This window comes from Bufo bufo, chromosome 1, assembly GCF_905171765.1.
Source record: "Bufo bufo chromosome 1, aBufBuf1.1, whole genome shotgun sequence".
NCBI lineage: Eukaryota > Metazoa > Chordata > Amphibia > Anura > Bufonidae > Bufo > Bufo bufo.
Genome location: NC_053389.1, coordinates 618,092,119 through 618,116,271, shown reverse-complemented (window position 1 = coordinate 618,116,271; position 24,153 = coordinate 618,092,119). Strand labels below are relative to the sequence as shown.

General features: G+C 43.2%; 1 protein-coding gene across 1 annotated transcript; it reads right to left on the bottom strand.

Annotated features, from left to right (window-relative positions):
- Nucleotides 1-8,314: 8,314 nt before the first annotated feature.
- FAM219B (family with sequence similarity 219 member B) lies at nucleotides 8,315-23,860 on the bottom strand. Its single transcript, XM_040413739.1, has 6 exons — nucleotides 23,726-23,860; nucleotides 23,073-23,160; nucleotides 18,223-18,307; nucleotides 18,071-18,148; nucleotides 11,536-11,584; nucleotides 8,315-9,711 (listed from the first exon to the last, which is right to left on the bottom strand). Exons 1-6 carry the CDS (start codon nucleotides 23,783-23,785, stop codon nucleotides 9,553-9,555), a joined length of 519 nt encoding a protein of 172 aa, XP_040269673.1. The 5' UTR covers nucleotides 23,786-23,860; the 3' UTR covers nucleotides 8,315-9,552.
- Between the last annotated feature and the right edge of the window lie 293 nt (nucleotides 23,861-24,153).

Genomic DNA, 24,153 nt, shown 5'->3' with positions numbered 1-24,153 from the left:
TTCCCATACTGTAGAGCAAACCGCAACATGTTGTAGTTTGCTTTCCGTCCTGGGATGGGGAGCAAGACGAATCCGGCATGACGCACAATGCAAGTCAATGGGTACAGATCCGTTTTCTCTGACAGAATCGAAAACGGATCCGTCCCCCAATGACTTTCAATGGAGTTCATGACGGATCCATGGGAGATTATGTCAGGCCTCTCTTCTGCACACTGCTCCTTGTCAACATAATCTTCCCACACTGGAGGAGCGACAAATACTTGTGTCGCTCCGCCAGCACTGGGAGATTTTAAGGGTTCAAAAATAACCCATTTTGAATCCACTTGTTTAAAAACCCTTTAAACAAAAGACAGAAACAAATACATTTTCAATACAAATAACATTTATTAAGAATAAATTTAATTTTTAAACCCTTAAGGGCTCAGCCCTATTTCACTTTAAATGTTACTGAGATGTTCTGTGATAGTTTTTTCGTCACATATTGTACGTCATGACACCGCTAAAATTGGGTCAAAAAAGTTAACTTTTTTACATTAAAAAAATACCAAATTTACCAAACATTTTGAAAAATTAGCAAATTTCCAAGTTTCAATTTCTCTACTTCTATAATACATAGTAATACCTCCAAAAATAGTTATTACTTTACATTCCCCATATGTCTACTTCATGTTTGGATCATTTTGGGAATGACATTTTATTTTTTGGGGATGTTACAAGGCTTAGAAGTTTAGAAGCAAATCTTGAAATTTTCAAAAACCCAATTTTTAGGGACCAGTTCAGGTCTGAAGTCACTTTGCGAGGCTTACATAATAGAAACCACCCAAAAATGACCCCATTCTATAAATTACACCCCTCAAGGTATTCAAAACTGATTTTACAAACTTTGTTAACCCTTTAGGTGTTCCACAGGAATTAATGGAAAATAGAGATACAATTTAAAAATTTCACTTTTTTGGCAGATTTTCCATTTTAATAATTTTTTTCCAGTTACAAAGCAAGGGTTAACAGCCAAACCAAACTCAATATATATGGCCCTGATTCTGTAGTTTACAGAAACACCCCATATGTGGTCGTAAACTACTGTACGGGCACACGGCAGGGCGCAGAAGGAAAGGAATGCCATACGGTTTTTGGAAGGCAGATTTTGCTGGACTGTTTTTTTTTTTTTTACACCATGTCCCATTTGAAGCCCCCCTGATGCACCCCTAGAGTAGAAACTCCAAAAAAATGGCCCCATTTTAGAAACTACGGGATAGGGTGGCCGTATTGTTGGTACTAGTTTAGGGTACATATGATTTTTGGTTGCTCTATATTACACTTTTTGTGAGGCAAGATAACAAGAAATAGCTGTTTTGGCACCGTTTTTGTTTTTTGTTATTTACAACATTCATCTGACAGGTTAGATCATGTGATATTTTTATAGACCAGGTTGTCACGGATGCGGCGATACCTAATATGTATACATTTTTTTATTTATGTAAGTTTTACACTGATTTCTTTTTTGAAGCAAAAAAAAAAAATCATGTTTTAGTGTTTCCATAGTCTGATAATTTTTTCAGTTTTTGGGCGATTACCTTGGGTAGGGTATGATTTTTGCGGGATGAGATGACTGTTTTATTGGCACTATTTTGGGGTGCGTGTGACTTTTTGATCGCTTGCTATTACACTTTTTGTGATGTAAGGTGACAAAAAATGGTTTATTTAGCACAGTTTTTATTTTACATTTTTTATGGTGTTCATCTGAGGGGTTAGGTCATGTGATATTTTTATAGAGCCGGTCGATACGGACGCGGCAATACCTAATATGTATACTTTTTTTTTTAATTATTTATGTAAGTTTTACACAAGGATTTCATTTTTGAAGCAAAAACAAATCATGTTTTAGTGTTTCCATAGTCTGAGAGCCATAATTTTTTCAGTTTTTGGGCGATTACCTTGGGTAGGGTATGATTTTTGTGGGATGAGATGACTGTTTTATTGGCACTATTTTGGGGTGCGTGTGACTTTTTTTTTATTTTATTTTTTTATTAAATCTTTTTATTGAGATATCATGTTCAACAAAGAAGAACATGAGAGATTTTACAAGTGTAGATAAACAAGGAAAAATATGACAACTCTTCCGGTGTGAGATAAGCGGTTACAACACGTACAAAACAGAAGCTAACAAGCTCTGGGCTTGTAAATAAGCGATTACATTACTTAATAAATAGTAATCATCTAATACAGATAGTACATATCATTATCTTGAATTGGTGGGAGCAAAGTTGTCCAACTTAATGTGAAAAAAAAATAAAAAATAAACACAATTGCTACACAGTCATAAGGAAACAATGATGTGGTATCATAAATTATTACTGATAAGGAAGTCGCTCGGATGCTGTCCCCGGGGAACATCTTCGCCCACAATGGGGCATGGCGTTGTATCACTGACATGAGAAAGTTCATGTCTGGCGGGTATTGCTCATGGTTTTGTCTACGGTTGAATGACTACTAACATAAGGATATTGCTGCAGAGAGAATGGGTGATTGGTAAAAAGATATCGATTGCGTGAGTGGATTTTTGAGTGTCAATTAGTTTATAAGTGAGTAAGTAAGTACGTCAAAGGCTTTATTATGTTTGTATAATGAGAGAGAACTTTCACAGTAGAGAGTAATTTCTCTATGTAGGCCCTATAGCAAGAGAGTCCTTGTAGGTGCTCCAAGGTCTCCATAATCGTGAGAAGTTAGAGTGAGATCTGTTAGCCCAACTGCTCAGCTCTTCTATCAGGTAGAGCTGGTCTACTTTAGTCTGCCATTGAGCAGTTGGGGGGGTTAGGATCCAGCCAATGTAACGGGATGAGGGATCTAGCGGCTTGAACTAGCCAATAAGGTCGAAGGCTTTAGGGGTCCATCCCTCAGACGTTTTCCAAAATAGTACTGAGGCCGAAGAGAGGAACCACATATTTGGTTGATTTCCATTTCTATCTGGGTCCAAAAGTTGGTAATTTTTGGGCAATACCAAAATATGTGACCCAGAGTGCCTTCTGCCTGGGAACATCTCCAGCATGTGTTCGTCTCACTCAGCCCCATTCTGTGCAGTTTACTCGGGTCGTTATACCATCTGGTTAAGGTTTTGTATGAGTGTTCTTGTAATCTTACACATCGAGAGAACCCGTGTGATCTGAGGTGCATTTGGTCAATTTCTGCTTTTGTAAAAGGAGAGTCCAAGATCTTTCTCCCATTGTGAGATGTATGCTGGTTTGCTCTGTTTCTGCAATGATTGCAAACTTTTATATAAGAGGGAAATAGCATGCTTAGGAAGTGATTGGCCAAGTGCAAGTTTCTCAAACCATGTATCCTCAAACGTTGTTGCATATTTAGAGTGTATTTTTGAACATGTGTCTTTAAATGTTTTTAGGTCTATGAAGTTGGCCCGTTTTAAAAGTTGAGAGCATAGCGTATCGCTGTCTTCTGAGGATGTGGTACGGGATAATAGATCTGTGACAGTTAGATCTTTAAGGTCGTTCCAGAATGACGGCAGGTTAGTAGCATTTGGGTAGATCAAAAAGTGGCTAAGATTAGAAGGTAGGAGTCTCGGGGGTTTGGAAGTGAGGCTCGCGCCGCTAGATAAAGATTTAAAGGTCAAGTGTATACCTTTTGGACAAACCCTCTAATGACAAGGAGTGGTCTTCTATGCCCCATAGCCCTGCTAGTTGTTTATCAGTGAGGCTAGCTAATTCTATGTCTGACCCTAAGATTTAAAAGCGGGGAATGCATAGTTGTAGCCATCTTTTAAGTTGCACTGCCTTATAGTAGGTTTTACAATCTGGGAGGCCCAGGCCACCTTGTGAGCGGTCCCGGATCAGTCTGTCGTATGCCAGTCTGAGTTTTTTGCTCTTCCATAGGAAGGTTGTGAATAGAGAGCGAGTTTGCGTGAAGGACTGGGGTAAGTAGATAGGAAGCATTTGGAGGAAATACAGGAACTTGGGCATAATATATGTTTGTAGAAGATTTTTTCTACCTAGCCATGAGACCAAGGGCAGCGTTAGTGACTTTAGTTGGTCTCTGACCCGCTGCAGTAAGGGTAGGTAATTTAAGGCGTATAAGTTTGCTGGTACGTTGGTAAGAAAAATCCCTAGATATTTGATTTTTTTCCTGTTGCCACTTAAAGGGAAGGTATTTCGTAGTTCTTGAACTTGGCGTGAAGGGACATTAATGTTTAGCGCTTCCGATTTAGCATAATTATTTTTAAAGTTAGAAAGGAGTCCGAATTATTCAAATAGTTCCATAAGAGGGGGGAATGCCTGAGTGGGATTTGTGAGCAGGAGGTCATCCGCAAAGGCAGCGCATTTGTGTTCCGTGTGTTTGGTTCACATTCCTTTAATCCGTGGATTGTCCCTAATCGCTTGTAATAAAGTTTCCATAGTGATGATAAAGAGAGTGGGAGACAATGGGCAACCTTGGCGGGTACCATTGCTAATGTCAAATGCCGTGGAAAGCGTGCCATTAACTCTCACTCTGGCGCTGGGGTGATGATATAGGGACATAATTGCAGTGATAAGGGGAGTTGTAAACCCAAATCTGTGCAGGGCACGTTCCATGTATAGCCAGCTAACAGGGTCAAATGCCTTCACTGAGGAGAATGAGAGGTCTTTTCGTGTCCCTGGCTAGATTAATCGCATGCAACACCCTGCAAGAGTGGAAATTTCCTTCCCGTCCTGCCACAAATCCCGCTTGATCAGGGTGGATTATGTTTGGTATAATCTTGTTTATTCTGTTTGCTAATAGTTTAGCCCATATTTTCACATCTAAATTAAGAAGGGAAATGGGTCGATAGCTGCCGCATTCTGTTCCATCTTTACCCTCCTTCGCTATTACCGTTATAGTGGCTTCTAGGGCCTGTTTTGGGAGGGAAGTGCCAGACAGACATCAGAGCTTGACTCCAAGCGGTGAAGTGGGGGACTAATACAGGTAGTAGCTTTTTGTAGTACCCGGCAGGCAAACCATCTGGGCCTAGGGCTTTCCCATTGGGAAGAGATTTGATAATCTCAGAAAGTTCATCTGAGGTAATAGGAGATAAAAGAGAGGAACTGTCTTCTCCGGAGAGGGTAGGTAAATTAAGTATAGAGAGGAAGCTATCCATTTTTTGCTGCTTTACACCTATTGGTAAATTTTGAGAGATGTTATATAACTGGCTATAAAAGTGGCTGAATTTGGCTGCTATTGTCTTAATCTCGTTTGTGAATGATCCTGAGTGAGTTTTGATACCTTTAATAAACTGGGCATCCTTTCGTTTCTTGATTAGATGGGTCATTAGCTTACTACTTTTGTCACCATGTGCATAGTGTCTAAATTTTGCATATTGATATGCTTTGGCGCATTTCACGTTAAGTAGCTCTTTCAGCTTGTGACGAAGGGCCAGCAAGTCGTCCTGCATAACTTTTGCTTTGGATTGTTTCTGGATAGTTTCCAGAGCCGCAATTTGAGATAGTAGGGAGTTCATCATTTTTTGCCTATCTCTTTTGACTCTAGTGCCCAGTGCCACAAGCTCCCCTCTGATAAACGCCTTGTGCGCTTCCCACACTATGGTCTGGGAGGTGTCAGACGGGTTGTTTTCTTGAAAGTACAGGGACAATTTTTGTGATATGTCTTTAAAGGTATGGTCTGAATCTAACAGGGTCTCATTCAGTCTCCATGTCCATTCCCTTATCGGTAGTGAGGGGAAAGATATGAATGTTAGTACTGGAGCATGGTCTCAGATTGTCATCGAGCCAATAGTGGAGCCCCGGAGGATGTCCAAGTGTGTGTCCGAGATCAGGATATAATCCAGTCTCTGGAAGGAGTGGTGGGTTTGTGAATAGAATGAGTAATCTTTAGTAGTGACATTCAGAGTCCTCCAAGTATCCACCAGATGGCTTGACGATAGCACTTTTTTGATTTTCCCTAACGTTTTTTGTGAGAAAGCTGATAATCCTTTAGAGGTGTTCAAGACCGGGTTTAAGGATATATTCAGGTCGCTCCCTACCAACATGATGCCTTCAGCAAAGGTCTGAAACTTCTCTAGTGTGTCCTTAATGCATCTATATTGGTTAATGTTTGGGGCATACATGCTAACGAGACCATAACATGGCCAATTTTCCCCTTTACAAATACGTATCTGTCATTGACATCTGCAAGTGTGAGTATAGGTTCAAAGGGGATATGTTTTGCTATGGCTATACTGACCCCCCCTGGCCGCAGTTTTGTATGTAGAATGGAACCAGTTACTATAATGTGTGCAGGGTATATTAGGCATTCTATTGGTTTTCAAATGGGTCTCTGGCAGAGAGCATATATCTGATTTGCTCTTCCTCAAGAGAGAAAGTACCTGAGACCTCTTTTGAGGCGAGTTAAAGCCTCTGACGTTGAATGAAGTAGTGGTTATGGTAGCCATGGTGATTGTGTTTGGTGGTATGTACATTCAGTAGAGCAATGCTTCCCGGGAGCAGCCTGCGAAAGAGTCTCTAGTAGAAAGACAACAACAAACATGTTAGAACGGTCAAACATATCAGGAAGAGTAAATCTCGCTTGGGGAAAACACATGGTCAGCTTCTGGAGAAACCAATTATCAACAAAGTATTGAAGACAGAGGAGGCATTGACTATTGTCTTCCATTTAAGTAAAGATATGGTAATGTGTTGGTAGGGGGGGGGGGGGGGGGGGGGGTAGAAGAGAATCCTGATCTGGCCCTGCATACCCGTGCCTCGGATATATAAAGGATATGCAATGTGTCGTGCATTGTTCTGAATAATCTGTTATTGGTTCAAGCTTTGTCATCTTATGGAAGTTATTATTCTCAATGAGCGGGGGGGGGAGGGAGAACAGTTACAGCACAAGCATTGATCATTGTGCATGACAAAGCTGGTTATTCTGAACAGGAGTTTGAGAAGCAGTGATACAAAACATGGCACACAACTGGAGGCATGTAGATACACCCTAGGGTGCAAAGTTGCCTGATATTACGGATAGACACCTGTGGATTCCATACCCTGCAGACCACCACAAGCATCCAGTGACCACGTGGCATAGCTAGCTTCTGGCTGCTCAACACCGCAGGGCCATGTCACATGGTAGGCAACAATGCAAAAGATACGTGTAATGTACAACATATGGTATGATATATAGTAAACTATACGGTAAGTAAAAGATCTATTGAAAGAAAAGAGCAATGGAAGAGATAGACGGGGGGAGCAAAAAGTGAGGGGGGTAAAGGGGTGATGAAGAAGGGAGATGCAGATATATGGAGAGTTAGTTATGCTATTATTACGTTAAGAGTGTAAAAAGTGTCCGGTTTTGACATTGTAAGACAGTATAATGTGGAGAATAGATAGGGGGAGGATAGAGGTACCGTAAATAAAGGTAGAGGGTAACTTCACTGTATTCAACGCAGATAGCGGCGGTTAAGGTTAACCCTCTGTATCACTGTACAGCAGCGGCGGCATGAAGCGCACGGCGTCATAGCAACCAATGACGCCGTGCGCTCCTGCTGTCAGAAGGAATCCCGGCCGGGCCGGCGTACTCCTCTCCCTCCGAGTCTGGTCTCGAGGGCTGCGACGCCATTTTGTTCAGGCGCGCTGGTGAGAGCGCTGTCTTTTTTTCTAATGAAGCGATCCATCTCCGTTTGTCCCTTCTTATATTTAGGGATTGCCTGATGTTCCCCAGGGGTCCGCAACACACTACGGACATGTGAATGCAGCCTTAAGATTAAGGAGACGTTCTAGGCGTATAGCCAAGAAGATGCTCATTTCAGATTGGGTTTTTAATGAGTTAATGACGTAAATGTTTTACTACGTCTTCAGTTGGAAATGATCCTGAAAAATCGCTTAATTAACCTCCGTTTTCTTTAATAAAGTTTAGAAACTCTTGATACACGGCTCTATGCCTGTTGGTTTTTCTCTATGGATATCCATAACTTCTAATTTGGAGTCCACCGCTCATCCGGCATTGAGGTTTTTGCCCCAACACCGTAAAACTTTAACGCTAGTGTGAAAGTACCCTAAGTCAATGGGCGCCTGATCCATTTTTACTGTAACGATAAAAACGGATCAGGCACCATTGACATTCTTGCCTGATCAAGTTTGTTAAGTTTTGCAACCCGGACACAAAAACGCTGCTTGCATCGGCCCCAAAATGCAACCAATGCATCCTGATCAGTTTTGTCCCCATTGACAATGAATGGGGACAAAACTGATCCATTTAATTCAGGTTTTGAGATCCTCTGCCGGATTAAAAACGCAGATGTGAAAGTAGCCTTACACAGGGAGAAGGAGAATCTCCTATTAATAAAAGCACAGTGTACATAAAACAGAAAGAGAGTTTATTAAAGATACTTATTTTCAGCTAAATATTTGTATTAGAGTTACTGGTGTCTGTAAGCGCTTGCACATGGCAATGTTTGGTCCGTGTGACAGATGAATTTCCTGGACTGACCTCTGCGTATCTGAGCTGAACTCCCTGAAGTGTAGTGATCAATGATGCAGTGAGTTCCAGCTCAATCACTGGTGTACTGTCCCATACTCAAATGATGCTGTGAGTACAGGACAGTAGACCCCCTATCGGGCAGAACTCAAGGCATCGTTTGAGTACAGGACAGTAGAGCCATAGTTGGACAGGAACTCACAGCATCATTCAGTGTGATGCAGCTAGTTCAGCTCAAATGAGCCATAGTTGGTCTGGGAAATGTTGCCGTTGCCCGGACCAAGCACGACCGTGTGCACGCAGCCTTAAAGTTAGTTCTTGCTTATTTTGCAGAGCATTCTTGCTAAAGATATATAAACGTAACACTTCAACGTCTTACATTATAAGCCTATTTCATTGTAAAGGAAGTGTTACTTTACAGTACGTAAACATTCACGTCCACCCTACTTGCACTTACTCAATATAATGTGATGTGGACATTTCCTAAACCTGTAACAGAAGGAACCAATGAAAGATCTGGCTAGACAAATTTTTCAGTTTCTTCAAATGAATCCCATCCGCTTCAACATTACTTAATGTATCACAACTCCCCTGTCCGTATTCAGTAACTCAGTGAATGACCTGTTTCCACGATGTAACATAGGACAGATCAGAGCATTAACACAGTATGGTGTAGTACATAGCATCAGCCAAACAGACTGTCCCATTGAGAAAACAAGAAGAGCATCAAACCCATGAGACGCTTGTTCATCAATGCTGATGTCCCGTGTCTTTGGAATCGATGTTAGCTTTCTTTGTACCATTTTAAAAGCACCATAGATAACATCTTTGGAAATGATTGTCATGTCACAAGGTATATAGCAGTTTCTTCGATGTCACTTGAAGCTAAAAGTATCTGGCCATGAATAGTGTTCTTAGGTGCATGTAACAAAGCCAGGCTTTTCATAGAGGCGTTCTGCATCAAGAGGGACTATACATGCCAGGTGTAGGTCGTCTATCCATACATGTCAGTTCTGTAGACCGCCTGATCAGTGACCTCCCAAGATTAGAGAAAGCTGAGGTGGCAGCTAGTGGATAGAAGTTGGGACAACATATATATATTTTTCCCATATTTGATCACTGGATGCAGCACGCCCAAGATTCCCCCAAGCAGCATGAACAGGGGAAAGAACGTACAGGCTTGGGGGGAATCAAATCTAGATCTTCATCATCTGGAATCTCATCTAAGCGATAGCCGTCCTGGAGAAGTTGCCTGTTAAGGTCTTGTGAGACCTGCTATAAAAAGAGAAAACATGAACCGAATTATAACCTGGATCAAAAGGCACTTCCCTTCCTGAAACAAACGCTATGCAATGCTAATTACATTTAAAGGTGGCCATACATTTGAGATGATGATCGTCCGCATCGCGAACGATCAGTCATCCATGGGATTGTTCGTACGAACGATCCCTCAAACTAAACTGCCCAACCAGGGAGTCATTTTTTTTGTAATAAAAACAGACTTCCTGGTGCCTGAGCAGTGCACAATGCCATCAACATGCAGTTTCGGCCCATGAACGGCCAAAGTTTTGCAGTATGGCGGACTGCATTTTTGGCAGACAAGAGTCTGGCGTCGGAGATTGCGGATGACCGTTCGCACTCGTTTTTCAAACGATAGTCGGCTGACTTTAATCTTATGTGTATGGCCACCTTAAAAGTCAATCAGTTTGCAGTGCATGGTATAGGGGTTCTGATGGTAGACCTGGGAAGCCTTGGAGAATTTAGGTTCCCATTGCCTCCCTGGCAGTCTGTTTAATGGTTATACTGCCGACAGATTCACAGAGCTCTGGGGAGGTTTTAATGGCAGGAATACAAGTCCACCCAGCCTATTGTAATATATGGAAAAATGCAAAGAGCACCTTTGTGGATTTCAGCAGAATCAACCCTATCAAACCAGGCATAGTACCTGGTAGGACTGACCCAGATGATCAAAAGGGTTGTTCTCTCCTAAAAACAGCACATCTGTCTGTAGGTTGTGTCTGGTACTACTGCTCAGCTCCAATGAAGTGAATAGGGATGAACTGCAATACCACACACAGGTGGACAAGTGTGCGGCTGTTTTTGGAAGAAAGCAGCCATATTTTTTCTGATCCTGGACAAACCCTTTAAAATCAAAACTGGCCCTAGCCACTTGATCCACCTTAGCACTGCACTCCACTTGAATGACAGGGCTTGGTATCAGAAGTGTCTTTTTGCCTGACCCTGTCACCCTGTGCCATAAAGCACACCCACACGGCATGTGCAGTGGTCTTATATGTAGTGGGACAAAGAGAATCAGATCTACTGTGCATGTGTCAAGGGTGTACTTTGCGGCACAGGATGACAGGGCCAGGCGAGAAGACGCTTCTGATGCCTGGTCCTGTCAAACAAGTGGAGGGGAGAGTGTCCAGCGATGCTGAGCAAAGGAGTTAAGGTGCCCCAAGTGGCTAGGGTTCACCCTCTGAGCACTTGAGCCTTACTTTGCATAAAATTTAAAAACAAAGATTGCTCAATAACTGCATAACATATCGTATGGTATGGTAATCAGCCGGGTCATCCCTACCAGGCATTATGCCTAGTTTAATAGGATTCATCCTGAAAGAGCGATAGAGGGACATTTACTAAGCGCTTTACGCATGACAGAAACTGGCGTAAGTTATGGTTAAAGTCTGCACCAGGCCTCTCACGCCAGCGCAGTGAGATTAAGACTGGCATGTGGGTACGCCAGTCTTGAGAATTCCCTCCCACCCACCCTTTCAATGATGCTCATAAGTGGATCTGTCACCAATGTTATCACAGTGGCTTAGGTTGTATGATAAATCTGGTGCATCTATAAACTTCTGGTCCAAAAATTTAAGCTATATTGTAGTTGGCTTCGTTTACATTTTTTACACGGCATAAATTTTGGAGCAAAAAGTCACATTGGACCTGTAGTAAAAAGGACAGCTATCCTAGTTTTTATTGGTGTACAATTGCTGGTGCAGTTTTTGTCTTAGTTCTTTTATGCAGGGTAGAAAAAATCCATTGTTACTTTAAGACCCGGAATATCAAGGGGGATGTATTTCTTCAATACAAACTTACCTCTGCTGAGGAATATCCAGAGGAGCATCTAGATTCCAACTCTACATCACTACAGCAGGGAGGAAATCAGGAGTTAAAGTCAGCAGGGTGTAGACAGGATGGGGAAAAGATGGGGAAGAATGAAAACATTTTATTTAGCTCTCTCCATGTAAAATAGACCTTTTAATACTGCAAATCACAACATAACATTATCGCTAAAAAGCTTTTCTAGAACGCCCGTTAGCGACAACCTGCTGGTGTAAAGGTGCCGCCGATTACCCAATGTGGTCACCTAAATCATCATTTGCCGGCAGCAGATTGTGCCGTCTAAACAGCCTCTGCTGTCGGCAAACTGTTTCTATAGGATGAGAAACGATGGCATTAGTGATCACTCCTTCCCATACTGTGGAGGAGAACGCTGCATGAAAATGCTGTGCTCTCCTTCACCGATGAGCAGGAGATTGTCGGGATGGAATGCTTTGATCTGCATTTTCCATCAGTATTTGTAAGCCAATGCCAGGCCATCAACATTAAAAAGCCATAATGGAAAGCTTTCATTTCACCTTTTCTCTTTTAGTCCGACTCCTGGTTTTCACTTATAAAATTCCCTTTAGGGTCCATTCACACGTCCGCACCATATTGCGGATCCGCAATACACCCGGCCTGCACCCCCATAGAACTGCCTATTCTTGTCCGCAATTGCATGTTCTATTTTTTTCGGGAGCCGCGGACCGGAAGATCGGTGCCACGCTCCAGAAATGCAGATGCAGACAGCACACTGTGTGCTGTCCGCATCTCTTCCGGCCCCATAGAGAATGAATGGTCTGGATCCGTTCCGCAACGTTGCAGAACGAATCCAGACCCAATTCTACAAACGTGTGAATGGACCTTAATTAAGAGGAATTCCCAGTACTTACTATCGTTAAGTAGGGTTTTCAAGTTTGGCGTACAAGGTTCTAAGAATTCCGTTATGGATTCCGCTACCACGGACCATAACTCATCAATATCAAAATCGGTGGTAGAGATGAGTGAATGATTCATCTCATCAGCAGGGATTCTTGACCTGCGGGGAACTGTCACCCTGACCCTAATAATTTCTTGACCTGCGGGGAATTGTCTTCGCAGGTGAAGAAGCGCATACCTGCTGCAAGATTAACAGGGCCGGACATTTAGCCTGGATGACAAATTCCTATCTAAGCCGCTGCTTCGATTAGCAGAATAAGGGCACAGGCTCTGTGCAGGTGCAGCATTTGTGCCCTTGCTCTGCTAATTGGAGCAACGGTGCAGTCAGGAAATTATTAGGGTCAGGCTAAGGCCTCATGCAAACGACCGTATGTATTTAGCGGGCAGCATAAAAAGGATCCACAAAAAATACGGATGACATCCGTGTGCATTCCGTATTTTGCGGAACGGAACAGCTGGCTCCTAATAGAACAGCACTATCCTTGTCCGTAATGCAGACAATGATAGGACATGTTCTATTTTTTGCGGAACAGAAATACGGACATACGGAAACAGAATGCACACGGAGTACCTTCCGGTTTTTTTGCAGACCCATTGAAATGAATGGTTCCGCATACGGTCCGCAAAAAAATTAAAATAAATAACGAACGGAAACGGAAAGAAAATACATTTGTGTGCATGAGCCCTAAATGTTGAGCTCTGTCAATCTTGCGGCAGGTGGGCGCTTCTGCACCTGCGTAGACAACTCCCCACAGGTCAAGAAATTATTAGGGCCAGGCTGACAGTTCCTCACAGGTAAAGAAGTCCTGCTGAGGAGATGAATCAATTAGTTAGAATTGATTTGCTCATCTCTAATTGATGGGGGTTCAATTACTGACACTCCTGCCGATCAGCTGTCTTCAGAAGATGATGTGCCAGAAGTACACAGCTCCGGACACTACGTAGTAGCCATGCCCACTTACTGCAGCACTGCTCTTTAAGTGATTGGGAGCAATACTCCAGTCAGCACAGCAACTACACAATGTACGGAGCAGTGTAGTTTCGGCACAGCAACTCCTCAAAACAGCAGTCAGTGGGTCGGGGGGATATGGACAGGGGACCCCACCTGACGATCTGATATTGGTGACCAGTACTAAGGCCTCAAACATCTGATTGGCAAGGGTACCGGGCGTCGGGCCTTTGCCCATCTGATATTGATAACCTATTCTGAGGACAGTTAATCAATATCTGAATCTCTGAAAACCCCTTCGGACAAAAACACGTACATGTACGTGGGGGAATGTGGTGCCGCCTTACCGCATCCTCACGTACATATACGTGATGTGATCGGGCGGGTGCAAGAGCTGCACCGCCCGATCCGCAGCACGGGCCCGGCTGTTACCGATAGCCGGGCCCCTGCTGCATCCACCGGCATCGCTGTATGCGGTGATGCCGGTGGCTTAACCCTTTCACATGCCACAGTCAATGCTGACCGCAGCATGTGCAGGGTTAACAGAGGGAGGGGGCTCCCTCTGACTCCATCGGCCCCCCGCGCTGCGCTAACAGGGGGCCGATGGTTGCCATGCCAGCCCCGATGCCTTACACAGGCATCAGGGTCTGCCAGCTACATAAGCCCAGGAGATCCAGCCTGAGGGCTGGGACTCCTAGGCAACTGTCAGCATCTTACTGTGTAAGACGCTGACAGTTCAATTCAGTACAATACAGAATGTATTGTACTGAATTGAAACAGGATATAAAAAGTAAAAAAAAGTGGGGGGAAAAAATTTGAAAAAAAAATAAGTTTATTAAAAAATAAAATAAATAACGTTTCAGGTTAAAAAAAAAAATTATTTAAAAAAGCTCCTTACCATAAAATAGTGTTTAAAAGAGAAAAAAAAAAAAAATAATAATAATAATAAATAAATAAAAAGTAGCAAAAAATGCCATTTTGGTCACCTTCCATCACAAAATGTGTAATTCCAAGCGATCAAAAATACATATGTACCCCAAAAGAGTACCAGTCATCTCATCCCACAAAAAAAAAAAAAATAATGAGACCCTACCAAAGACAATCGCCTAAAAAATAAATAAAAACTATGGCTCTCAGAATATGGAGACACTAAAACTTTTTTTTTTGTTTCAAAAATACTGTTATTGTGTAAAACCTGCTCTATAAAAATACCACATGATCTAACCTCTCAGATAAAAATTGTAAATAAAGACGGTGCCAAAACAGCTATTTTTTGTTACCTTGTCTCACAAAAAGTGTAATATAGAGCATCCAAAAATCATATGTACCCTAAAATAGTACCAACAAAAGTGCCACCTTATCCCGTAGTTTCCAAAACATATATTTTTTTTTGGAGTTTCTACTCTAGGGGTGCATCAGGGGGGTCTTTAAATGTGACATGGCAAGTTAAAATTATCCCAGTGAAATCTGCCCTCCAAAAACCATATGGCGTTCCTTTCCTTCTGCCCCCTGCTATGTGCCTATATAGCAGTTTACGACCACGTATGGGGAGTTTCTGTAAACTACAGAATCAGGGCAATAAGTATTGAGTTTTGTTTGTCTCTTAACCCTTGCTTTGTTAGTGGAAAAAAAATTGATTAAAATGGAAAATCTGCCAAAAAAGTAAAATTCTGAAATTTTATCTACATATTACTTTAATTCTTGTGGAACACCTAAAGGGTTAAGAAAGTTAGCAAAATCAGTTTTTGAATACCTTGAGGGGTCTAGTTTCTAAAATGGGGTCATTTTTGGGTGGTTTCTATTATGTAAGTCTCACAAAGTGACTTCAGACCTGAACTGGTCCTTAAAGGGTTTCTATCACTTGGTATGACATAATTAGCTGTCAGACACTAGCGATCTGCTAGTGTCTGCTCTGGCCAACCATCCTACTATAATCACTTGTGGGGCAGCGGTTTTGCTAAAAAACTAACTTTTATAAATATGCTAATGAGCCTCTAGGTGCTATGTGGGCGTCATTAGCACCTAGAGGCTCCGTCTACCTTCATACACAGCCGCCGCCCAGCGCGTCCCTCCAGCCCGCCCATGTCCTCCTCCGTGTGACGCAGCGGACGAGTTCTCGCGCATGCGCCGTGTGCGGCTGTATTCGGCGCATTTGAGATCTCAGCTCGGAGCGGTCAGACATTCAATGCGCATGCGCCGAATACAGCCGCGCATGCGCATTGAATGTCTGACCGCTCCGAGCTGAGATCTCAAATGCGCCGAATACAGCCGCGCACGGCGCATGCGCGAGAACTCGTCCGCTGCGTCACACGGAGGAGGACATGGGCGGGCTGGAGGGACGCGCTGGGCGGCGGCTGTGTATGAAGGTAGACGGAGCCTCTAGGTGCTAATGACGCCCACATAGCACCTAGAGGCTCATTAGCATATTTATAAAAGTTAGTTTTTTAGCAAAACCGCTGCCCCACAAGTGATTATAGTAGGATGGTTGGCCAGAGCAGACACTAGCAGATCGCTAGTGTCTGACAGCTAATTATGTCATACCAAGTGATAGAAACCCTTTAAAAATTGGGTTTTGGAAATTTTCTGAAAAATTTCAAGATTTGCTTTTAAACTTCTAAGCCTTGTAACGTCTCAAAAAAAAATGAAAATGTAATTTACAAAATGATCCAAACATGAAGTAGACATATGGGAAATGTAAAGTAATAACAATTTTAGGATGTATCACTATCTGTTTTAAAAGCAGAGAAATTGACATTTTGAAAATTGCAAATTTTTCAAAATGTTTGGTAAATTTGGTATTTTTTGTATAAATAAAAATGAGATATTTGGACTCAAATTTACCACTGTCATGAAGTACATTATGTCACGAGAAAACAATCTCAGAATGGCTTGGATAGGTAAAAGGGTTTTAAAGTTATTACCACATAAAGGGACACATGTCAGATTTGCTAAATTAGGCTGTGTCCTGAAGGGGTTAAGCCACTGCACAACCCCTTTAAAACGGATATGCAATCTGTAGCTATATAATAGCTTTAACACAAACTGAAACTTTTGTCCCTTTCACTTCCCCTAATTCACCCCCACCCTACACTGTAATGTTTGTCTACCATCAATCATTAACCCTGCACTGAAAACAATTGCCTGTCCCTGCAGCTTTATTTCCCATATAAAAATGTTATCTTCACGCAAAGCTAAAAACCACATTAAGGCGTAGTCTCACACGGTTTTTAGTGGCAGTTTTTGATGCAGGTTTTTGAGCCAGAGCCAGAAGTGGGTTGGAAGGAGTGAGAAATATAAGGGAAGGACTTAAAACTTCTCCTTCCTGCTGTATCCACTTCTGGCTTTGGCTTAAAAAAAAACTGCATCAAAAACTGTGTGCAACACCGCCCTTAAAGGGAAGTCCGATCTGCGACTAAAATGTCCCAGATGAAATGTAACTGTACTTTAGAAATACATTGCTTTACTGGTTTTGGATCAGTTTCTAGTAATTTCATGGTGTTCTCTATACACGGGGTGTGTTCATACAGTGCAGTCATATCACATTTTTTGCAAAATTTTATCAAAAGAAAGTGGTCTTTTGTAAAAATGCCGATGTCACTGCACTGTGTGACTATAACCGATATAGAGCTGCTTTGCAAACTTGATAAAAAGGGTGGTCTGGAAGGATTATAGTTAATAATTAGATAAAAGGTGCACCAAAAAAAAACATTATTCATCTCGCTGATCTGATCGTTCTGATGCTTACTGGACCACTGCTACCTGGTCCAGAGTCAACGCCCAGGAAACGGCTAATCGGCCGAGGTGGGTCACCACTTCAGTCGCCTACCCTTTATGGGGGATTGGGGAGTAAAAGTGGTCAGCTGAACAAGCATTCAGCCGTAACGTATGTAATGCGTATGGCCACCTTTAGACCACCTTCTGGGGCTCTCCAGTCGTACTTTGATTAGGGCATAACTCTGCTTAGGCTACTTTCACACTTGCGGCAGAGTGATCCGGCAAGCAGTTTGATCGCCGGATCTGGCAATCTACATGCAAACAGACAGCATTTGTAGACGGATCCGGCATGCGCAGACCGGAAGGACAGATCCGGCATTGCGGTATTTTTAATGCCGGATCCGGTACTAATACATTTCAATGTAAATTAATGCCGGAGTCGGCATCTGATCCGGAATTTTGGACTGAGATAATACTGCAGCATGCTGCGGTATTTCCTCCGTCCAAAACACCGTTCAGTGACTGAACTGAAGACGTCCTGATGCATCCTGAACGGATTTCTATCCATTCAGAATGCATTAGGACAAAACAAATCAGTTTTTTCCGTATTGAGCCCCTAGGACGGAACTCTATGCCGGAAAAGAAAAACGCTAGTGTGAAAGTACCCTAAGAAGATGAGGGGCTGGAGAACAAGCTGTTAGAAAGTCAGACGGAGTTTTCACAGAATGGCAATTTGCAGCTGCTATGTTCTGTGAATCACAGACGCTGCAGAAGCCAAATGGTGATTTTTTTTTTTTTGTAAAAGCTATTGCAAAACTTGTTTTAGCCCACAATAAATGTAAATTAATAATTAAAGAAGTCTCAGAAGGCATCCCATAGCCTTTGATACTCAAACACAGCGACATAAAAAAATTAAAAAAAACAGGTCACCTGTCAGACTCCAAGGATACTAGCGTTTCGTCAGATGCCTGGCGGAGGGCTGCATATCCCCTGTTAAACTTTACTGACCTGCAATACAGAAAAGGTATTACTACAATACACACATACGACCAGCACACCTCGTATTGTTCAGTAGGCCCTACCTTTTAGGTGCAGCCTTCATTTTTCCTGTTCCTCCAAGCATCCCTTTCTTTCTGAGAGTGGCCCGTGCCATGTCTCGCTGCCTTTCTGAAAGGACAGAAGCTTGGTATTATGCCCTGCACACAAGTATTTCTAGTAGTGCCCATTACAATCTGCTCCTTTCCCGTGAACCTGCTCTTGCACAAGTGCAACAAGCCTAAGGCGGTCAGAGTGTAATCCCTGTATTACAATAAGATTATACAATAATCAAGTGTTAATGTAGAAAAAAAATCTAACTCTCTGACATTTAATGCTATGCATATCAATTTTATTTTTTGCATGTGACATTGATCTGCATTATTATTTCATTGTAAAAAAGAATGTTGCTTTTTGAACTTGAAAAACCTGAATAAAGAAAGAATTTAAACAGAGTGTAATCCCTGACAGACCAGTTCCGATAACCTGTCTGACATAAAGCAACCAATAACATTGCAAAACCAATATGGGAGTTGTCATTTGCTGCTAGGAAAGTCCTTACCATAAGGATATGATCCCAAATCCATGTGCACTCATACGCATCGGATCGGTATATTGCTAAAGTGACCTGTATTTTACTATAAACTATGTGGCAGAACGCGGAGGCATCCATTCCCTTCCATTGTGTATCAGATCTGCATGAGGATGACCCCAATGGGGCTTTTTTGCATAAAATAGGCAGAATGCTACTTATCTGCACAGCAGATTATTTTTCCCATGACATAGCCAAAAAGCCTAGAAACCTAGAAATGTTCTGCTGCAGGTGAACAGGTTTGCAGAAACTCCATCCACAAGGGTGAGCCACGGCTTGCTGATGGACAGGAATCCACGTCAAAATCCTTGTCAAATCTGACACATCTGAACAGACCCTAGGGCTCTGTGCTTCCTACATCAGAGCTCATGTCTGGCACATCCGCCCAGTGGGGGCCCAAAAGGTATCCCTTTAGCCTCTGTCAGGCCAGTATACATGGCTATATTGTGTGTTCTACCGTATAGGAAAGCACAGCAGAATTATCTAGTGGGCTACTGCTTTTTTAAAATATTGTGGCCAACGGATGACGTATACCAGTGTATGGCGGTACACTAGAGCTGTACATAAGGAAATCTCCCTTTAATGGCATGAATCCAGTGTGGACAGAGCCTTACACGGTCCAAGATATGGCCTTTTTTAAAGAGATCCCACCAATCATAAAAGGGATGGGCTCCCGGCTAACATTAATATTTATGGGGATTGGCTGGGCAGATGACTACGGCCAGCTATAGCAATCTATAGTATTTCACACAATCCGTTACAGCTAACATGCTTATATTACTATTACTGATATAGGTTCCCTTTAAAAAGTATGACCCTGTCACCGGGATTTTGGGTATAGAGCTGAGGACATGGGTTGCTAGATGGTCGCTAGCACATCCGCAATACCCAGTTCCCATAGCTCTGTGTGCTTTTATTGTGCAAATTAAACGATTTGATGCATATGCAAATTAACCTGAGATGAGTCCTGTCCCTGACTCATCTCACGTACAGGACTCATCTCAGGTCAATTTGCATATGTATCAAATCGGTTTTTTTACACAATAAAAGCACACAGAGCTATGGGGACTGGATATTGCGGATGTGCTAGCGGCCATCTAGCAACCCATGTCTTAGCTCTATACACAGAATCCAGGTGACAGGTTCCCTTTAAAGACATCTACATTGTCCTGTTGCCTGTAGAAATGTGCCTACAAAGGTCACTAACATCTGCTGTGGAATGCACTTCATGCACAGGGTGCAGTGTGGAAGGGAGAGGCCTTGGGATTGCAGTTACACACCGCTCCGCTATAGCTGATCGCAATGTACGATATCTGCCTTTCAGGAGATTCTCTGTAGAACATACCCACATAATGCACTGTACTGAAGACCATGAATGGGGGCCAGAAGTGGCTAGTAATGCAATGCTTTTCATTTCTGCCCGTTGTTCACGTACATACTGAAGAATCTAGTAAATCTGTACAGACAGTAGTCCTCATGTGGAAAAGGTGTTTTTTACCCCGAAAAAAGTGTGCTGCCCATAGGAATCAATCACATTAATTTTTTATGGGCAGGGTTACAAAAGAACAACAAAAAGGGATCCCCTTGGTTGCCATGTCTTCTAAAGACAATCCCTTTTCATGTACTCTTAATATGGAGGTCTTGAAGGTACGGATTCTCTCTCATGTAATCTATAGAGGTTCATTCAGCTGCAGCAATGTCAAACTGGCCATATAGACTAGATCAGTGTTTCCCAACCAGTGTGCCTTTGGCTGTGCGGGCATGCTGGGAGTTGTAGTTTTGCAACAGCTGGAGGCACACTGGTTGGGGAACACTGGACTAGATTACCAAAGGCTGAACCCACAGATTTGGCATGACTGATCATCTAAGGCCTCGTGCACACCACTAAGTATTTTGCAGTCCGCAAACCACGGATCCGCAATATACGGATGCAGTTGGTATGCACGCTGCATTTTGTTGTGGTCCGATTGACTTCAATAGGTCCGTGGTCTGCACTTTGCGGACAAGTCTATAACATGTTCTATCTTTTGTGGAATGGACATAAGGATGCGGAAAGCACATGGATGACTTTCGTATGCTTTCGGTATACATATGTCCGTTACGCAAAGGACAAAATATGTCATATTTGTTCACAAAGTGCGGACCCATTGAAGCCAATGTGCAAAAAAATTTAAACGACACACATCCGCATTTTGCGGATCCACTGTTTGCGGACTGCAAAATGCTTACGCTTGTGTGCATGAGGCCTCTAGTGTTTATGGGGGCCTCCCAGCTCCTTGCCTGATGTCAGGAAGAGAGGAATCGGCTTTTGGATTTCAACATGTCCAACTACCCCTTCAGAATACATGCATACTCAGCTGAGAGTGCACGTATACGGGGATCGCAGTCAGGATAGTCATCAACCGAAAGAGTGTATAGCTAGATGTAACAAATGATTTCCCAGGGTAAGGAAGCCCCACAGCAGCCAACTACTGATATTTTCTACATGCACTGCCGCCTTGTATTCACTAAAAGAGATGACCCCCATCACCCTTTCTGGCTCAAACCATCAAAGAGCTTGGTTCCCTGAAGGCGCATTTACACATACAGAGCCTTCCTTCCTGACAGTCGGCTGCTCGTTCAGTGGAGGAGAACTCTGCATTTACATGCAGCGATCCCCTCCACAGTATGAAGACAAGGGATCGCTATTGCTATCACTCATCCTCATACAGCTGCATGGCAGATCGCTGTTTGCACCGCACAATCTGCTGTCCAGAAAGGATCATTTTGGTGCCTGCACTAACGATCATTTCACCCGTTCATAGGATGATCTGCGGGACCTTTACACGGGCAGATTGTCAGGAACGAGCGTTCCGGATTATCTGAACGTCTAAATCCCCCTTTACCCTTTCTTTTCCAACTCATGTACAAGAGAAGGGCAAGATAAAACTTGAAAGAGTCACTCACACCTTGCTTGGTATTCTAAGGGTAAAACCCCGGGCTCACAAAGAATGAATAAAGCGGCAGCACACATTCTCAACCAGCCGCTCCATTTAGATGTGGAAATGGGACCTGCGGCAATAATACCCCCACCAATCGAATAGGAATCTCCTATTCTGTGGGCAGGGGATAGCTGCGTTAGCCCGATTACCACTTTGAGGTAGATCCCTGTGCAGGAACACATGAGAAAAGAGGACGGGGTGATCCTGAGGTCTTTTACTAATCAATGATTTGAAGCAAGTCACTTAGAAGCCATCAAATGAATTGGAAAATAAAATTGTCCAGACCCAAACTTATCAAAGTGATCTATTTAAAAAAAAAAAAAAAAAAAATAAAACACATTTTAAAACCCTATTAACATTAAAAAGGGGCAAAAACCCTGGCAAGGTGTCATTTACGGTTGAGGCATGTGGCTGTATTACTTACTCCATGCCTGTTTCCATACTATGGGACCTGGGAAGCACTTCCCAAATTAACAGAACAGATCTGACCTTGCTCTAGGCCAGGGGTCAGCAACCTGTAGCGCTCCAGCTGTTGTGAAACTACAATTCCCAGCATGCTCTATTCATTTCTATGAGAGTTCTTAGAAAATCAGAGGAAGTGTACATGCTGGGAGTTGTAGCTTCACAACAGCTGGCGTGCCGGAGTTTGCCAACCCCTACCCTAGGCTCTAAATATATGGTTACCACACAGAGCCAAAAGGCCACGCTACCCTTTTACTGATCCGTGTTACTATTTTGTTTGGCCATTTCTTGGTGTTACTGGGAAAGCTGGGGGACAAACAAGATGGTCGCCATTAAAGATCTGCATGGGGGGGGGCTCAGCTAGGTTTCACAGCCTCCTGAACAAATGTGGCTAACTATGCAGATAGATACAGTAAGGGGAGGTAGGAGTAGACATGCCATCCAGGAGGCTGGTAAGCTGGGTAAAGGTGCATTTACATGTGGAGCTAAAGCCGATTGTCTGGAAGGACGCATTTCTTCCTGACAGTCGGCTGCTCGTTCAGTGGGGGTGATTTACATGCAGTGATCACCTCCACAGTATGACGACGAGGGATCACTATTGCCATCGCTCGTCCTCATATAGCTATGTTGTTTCTGGGCAGCAGATCGCTGTTTAGACCACACAATCTGCTGCCCAGAAAGGATCATTTATTAAGTGCCTGCACTAATAATCTGCATTTTTGCGGCCCTGCAGAAATGAATGGCTCTACATGCGGATCCAATATACGGTTGTGTGCCTGAGGCCTAAATAAAACACAAAGACTTTGCTGGATTTCATGTATAATTCTATATCCTACAGGTCACACTCCCTGGGAATACTCACGTAACTTGGCCTGGATGGTAGGACCCTTGCTCATCAGATATGGTCCCTTTTTCTCCACACCAGCCCCCTTGGACTCCATCGTCCATCCCTGTCAAGGAGAATTATTACAATCACAAGGAATAGTAATGAAATAAAGCAATCTCATTAGAAGAGCTGCCATATAGATGCATCGGACATGATATATTCAGTTATCAGACCCCTGCAGGCATTATGAATACCCCCCTGTCAGGGAAGCTCCAGCAGTGTGGTAACCAATGCCGACCACACACATAGTATCGCTGGAATGGCGGGGCAATCACCTGTCCATCAGATTGTCCTCTCCCCCCCCCCCCCCATCAAACGCTTCCATTACAGCTCCTATACTGGTTGTCAGCTGCCCTATAGTTATTGGCAATGCACAGCTACGTACCATCTGACAACGCAAGGACTTCTATTTTTCCAGTCCACATATATATTGTACCCATTTACTGTATACATTCACACATGCCAAGGATGGGCAATGTGGGCATCAGGAAAAGAGACAAGGAGGAAGTGACTCAGTAACAAGTGGCAGCCCGCTGATACATCCTAGTACCCCAGCCCTAACACATACAGGAGTAACTCTGACGTCAGTAACTATTAGCACTACACCCTGACGACAACAGCCCCGTTACCTGCGCGCTGTCCCCGGCAGAGGAGCGGTGGCCGGTGTCACTGCGACTACCAGGCTCCATCCGGCTGTCTCAGGCCGGGCGCTTACAACACCCATGTAAAGGACTGTGAGCGTCTGGGCCAACAGGAAGCTGCCGTTGTGGTCACGTGACCTGTTGTCACGCCTTCTGGGGAAAAAAAAATTACGTTTTGGAAGCCGTCAGGGAGTCACGTGACGCCATGCGCTGCGTGTGAGTGTATCAGAGGGTGAAGGCGGTAGTCACAGCCTCCAGGGCTCCATGGCAACCGTGATAGATGACATGTCAGGTCCACCATAGAGGGAGAGTCAAGTCTTATTCCAGGAAGAATGATATGTTTATTGTAATAAAGCACCAAAAAATTTATTCATCCCCTCACCACAGCCAGATAGTACATCCCTATAATTATTTAT

Bases quoted from the DNA above. Each gene is read 5' to 3' on its own strand.
- FAM219B (XM_040413739.1), bottom strand. From the start codon at position 23,785: ATGGAGCCTGGTAGTCGCAGTGACACCGGCCACCGCTCCTCTGCCGGG. The intron at 18,149-18,222 runs GTAGGGCCTACT...TCTGTATTGCAG, and splicing joins ATGAAGGCTGCACCTAAAAG to GTCAGTAAAGTTTAACAGGG. The intron at 9,712-11,535 runs GTAAGTTTGTAT...CTCTTTTTATAG, and splicing joins CTGGATATTCCTCAGCAGAG to CAGGTCTCACAAGACCTTAA.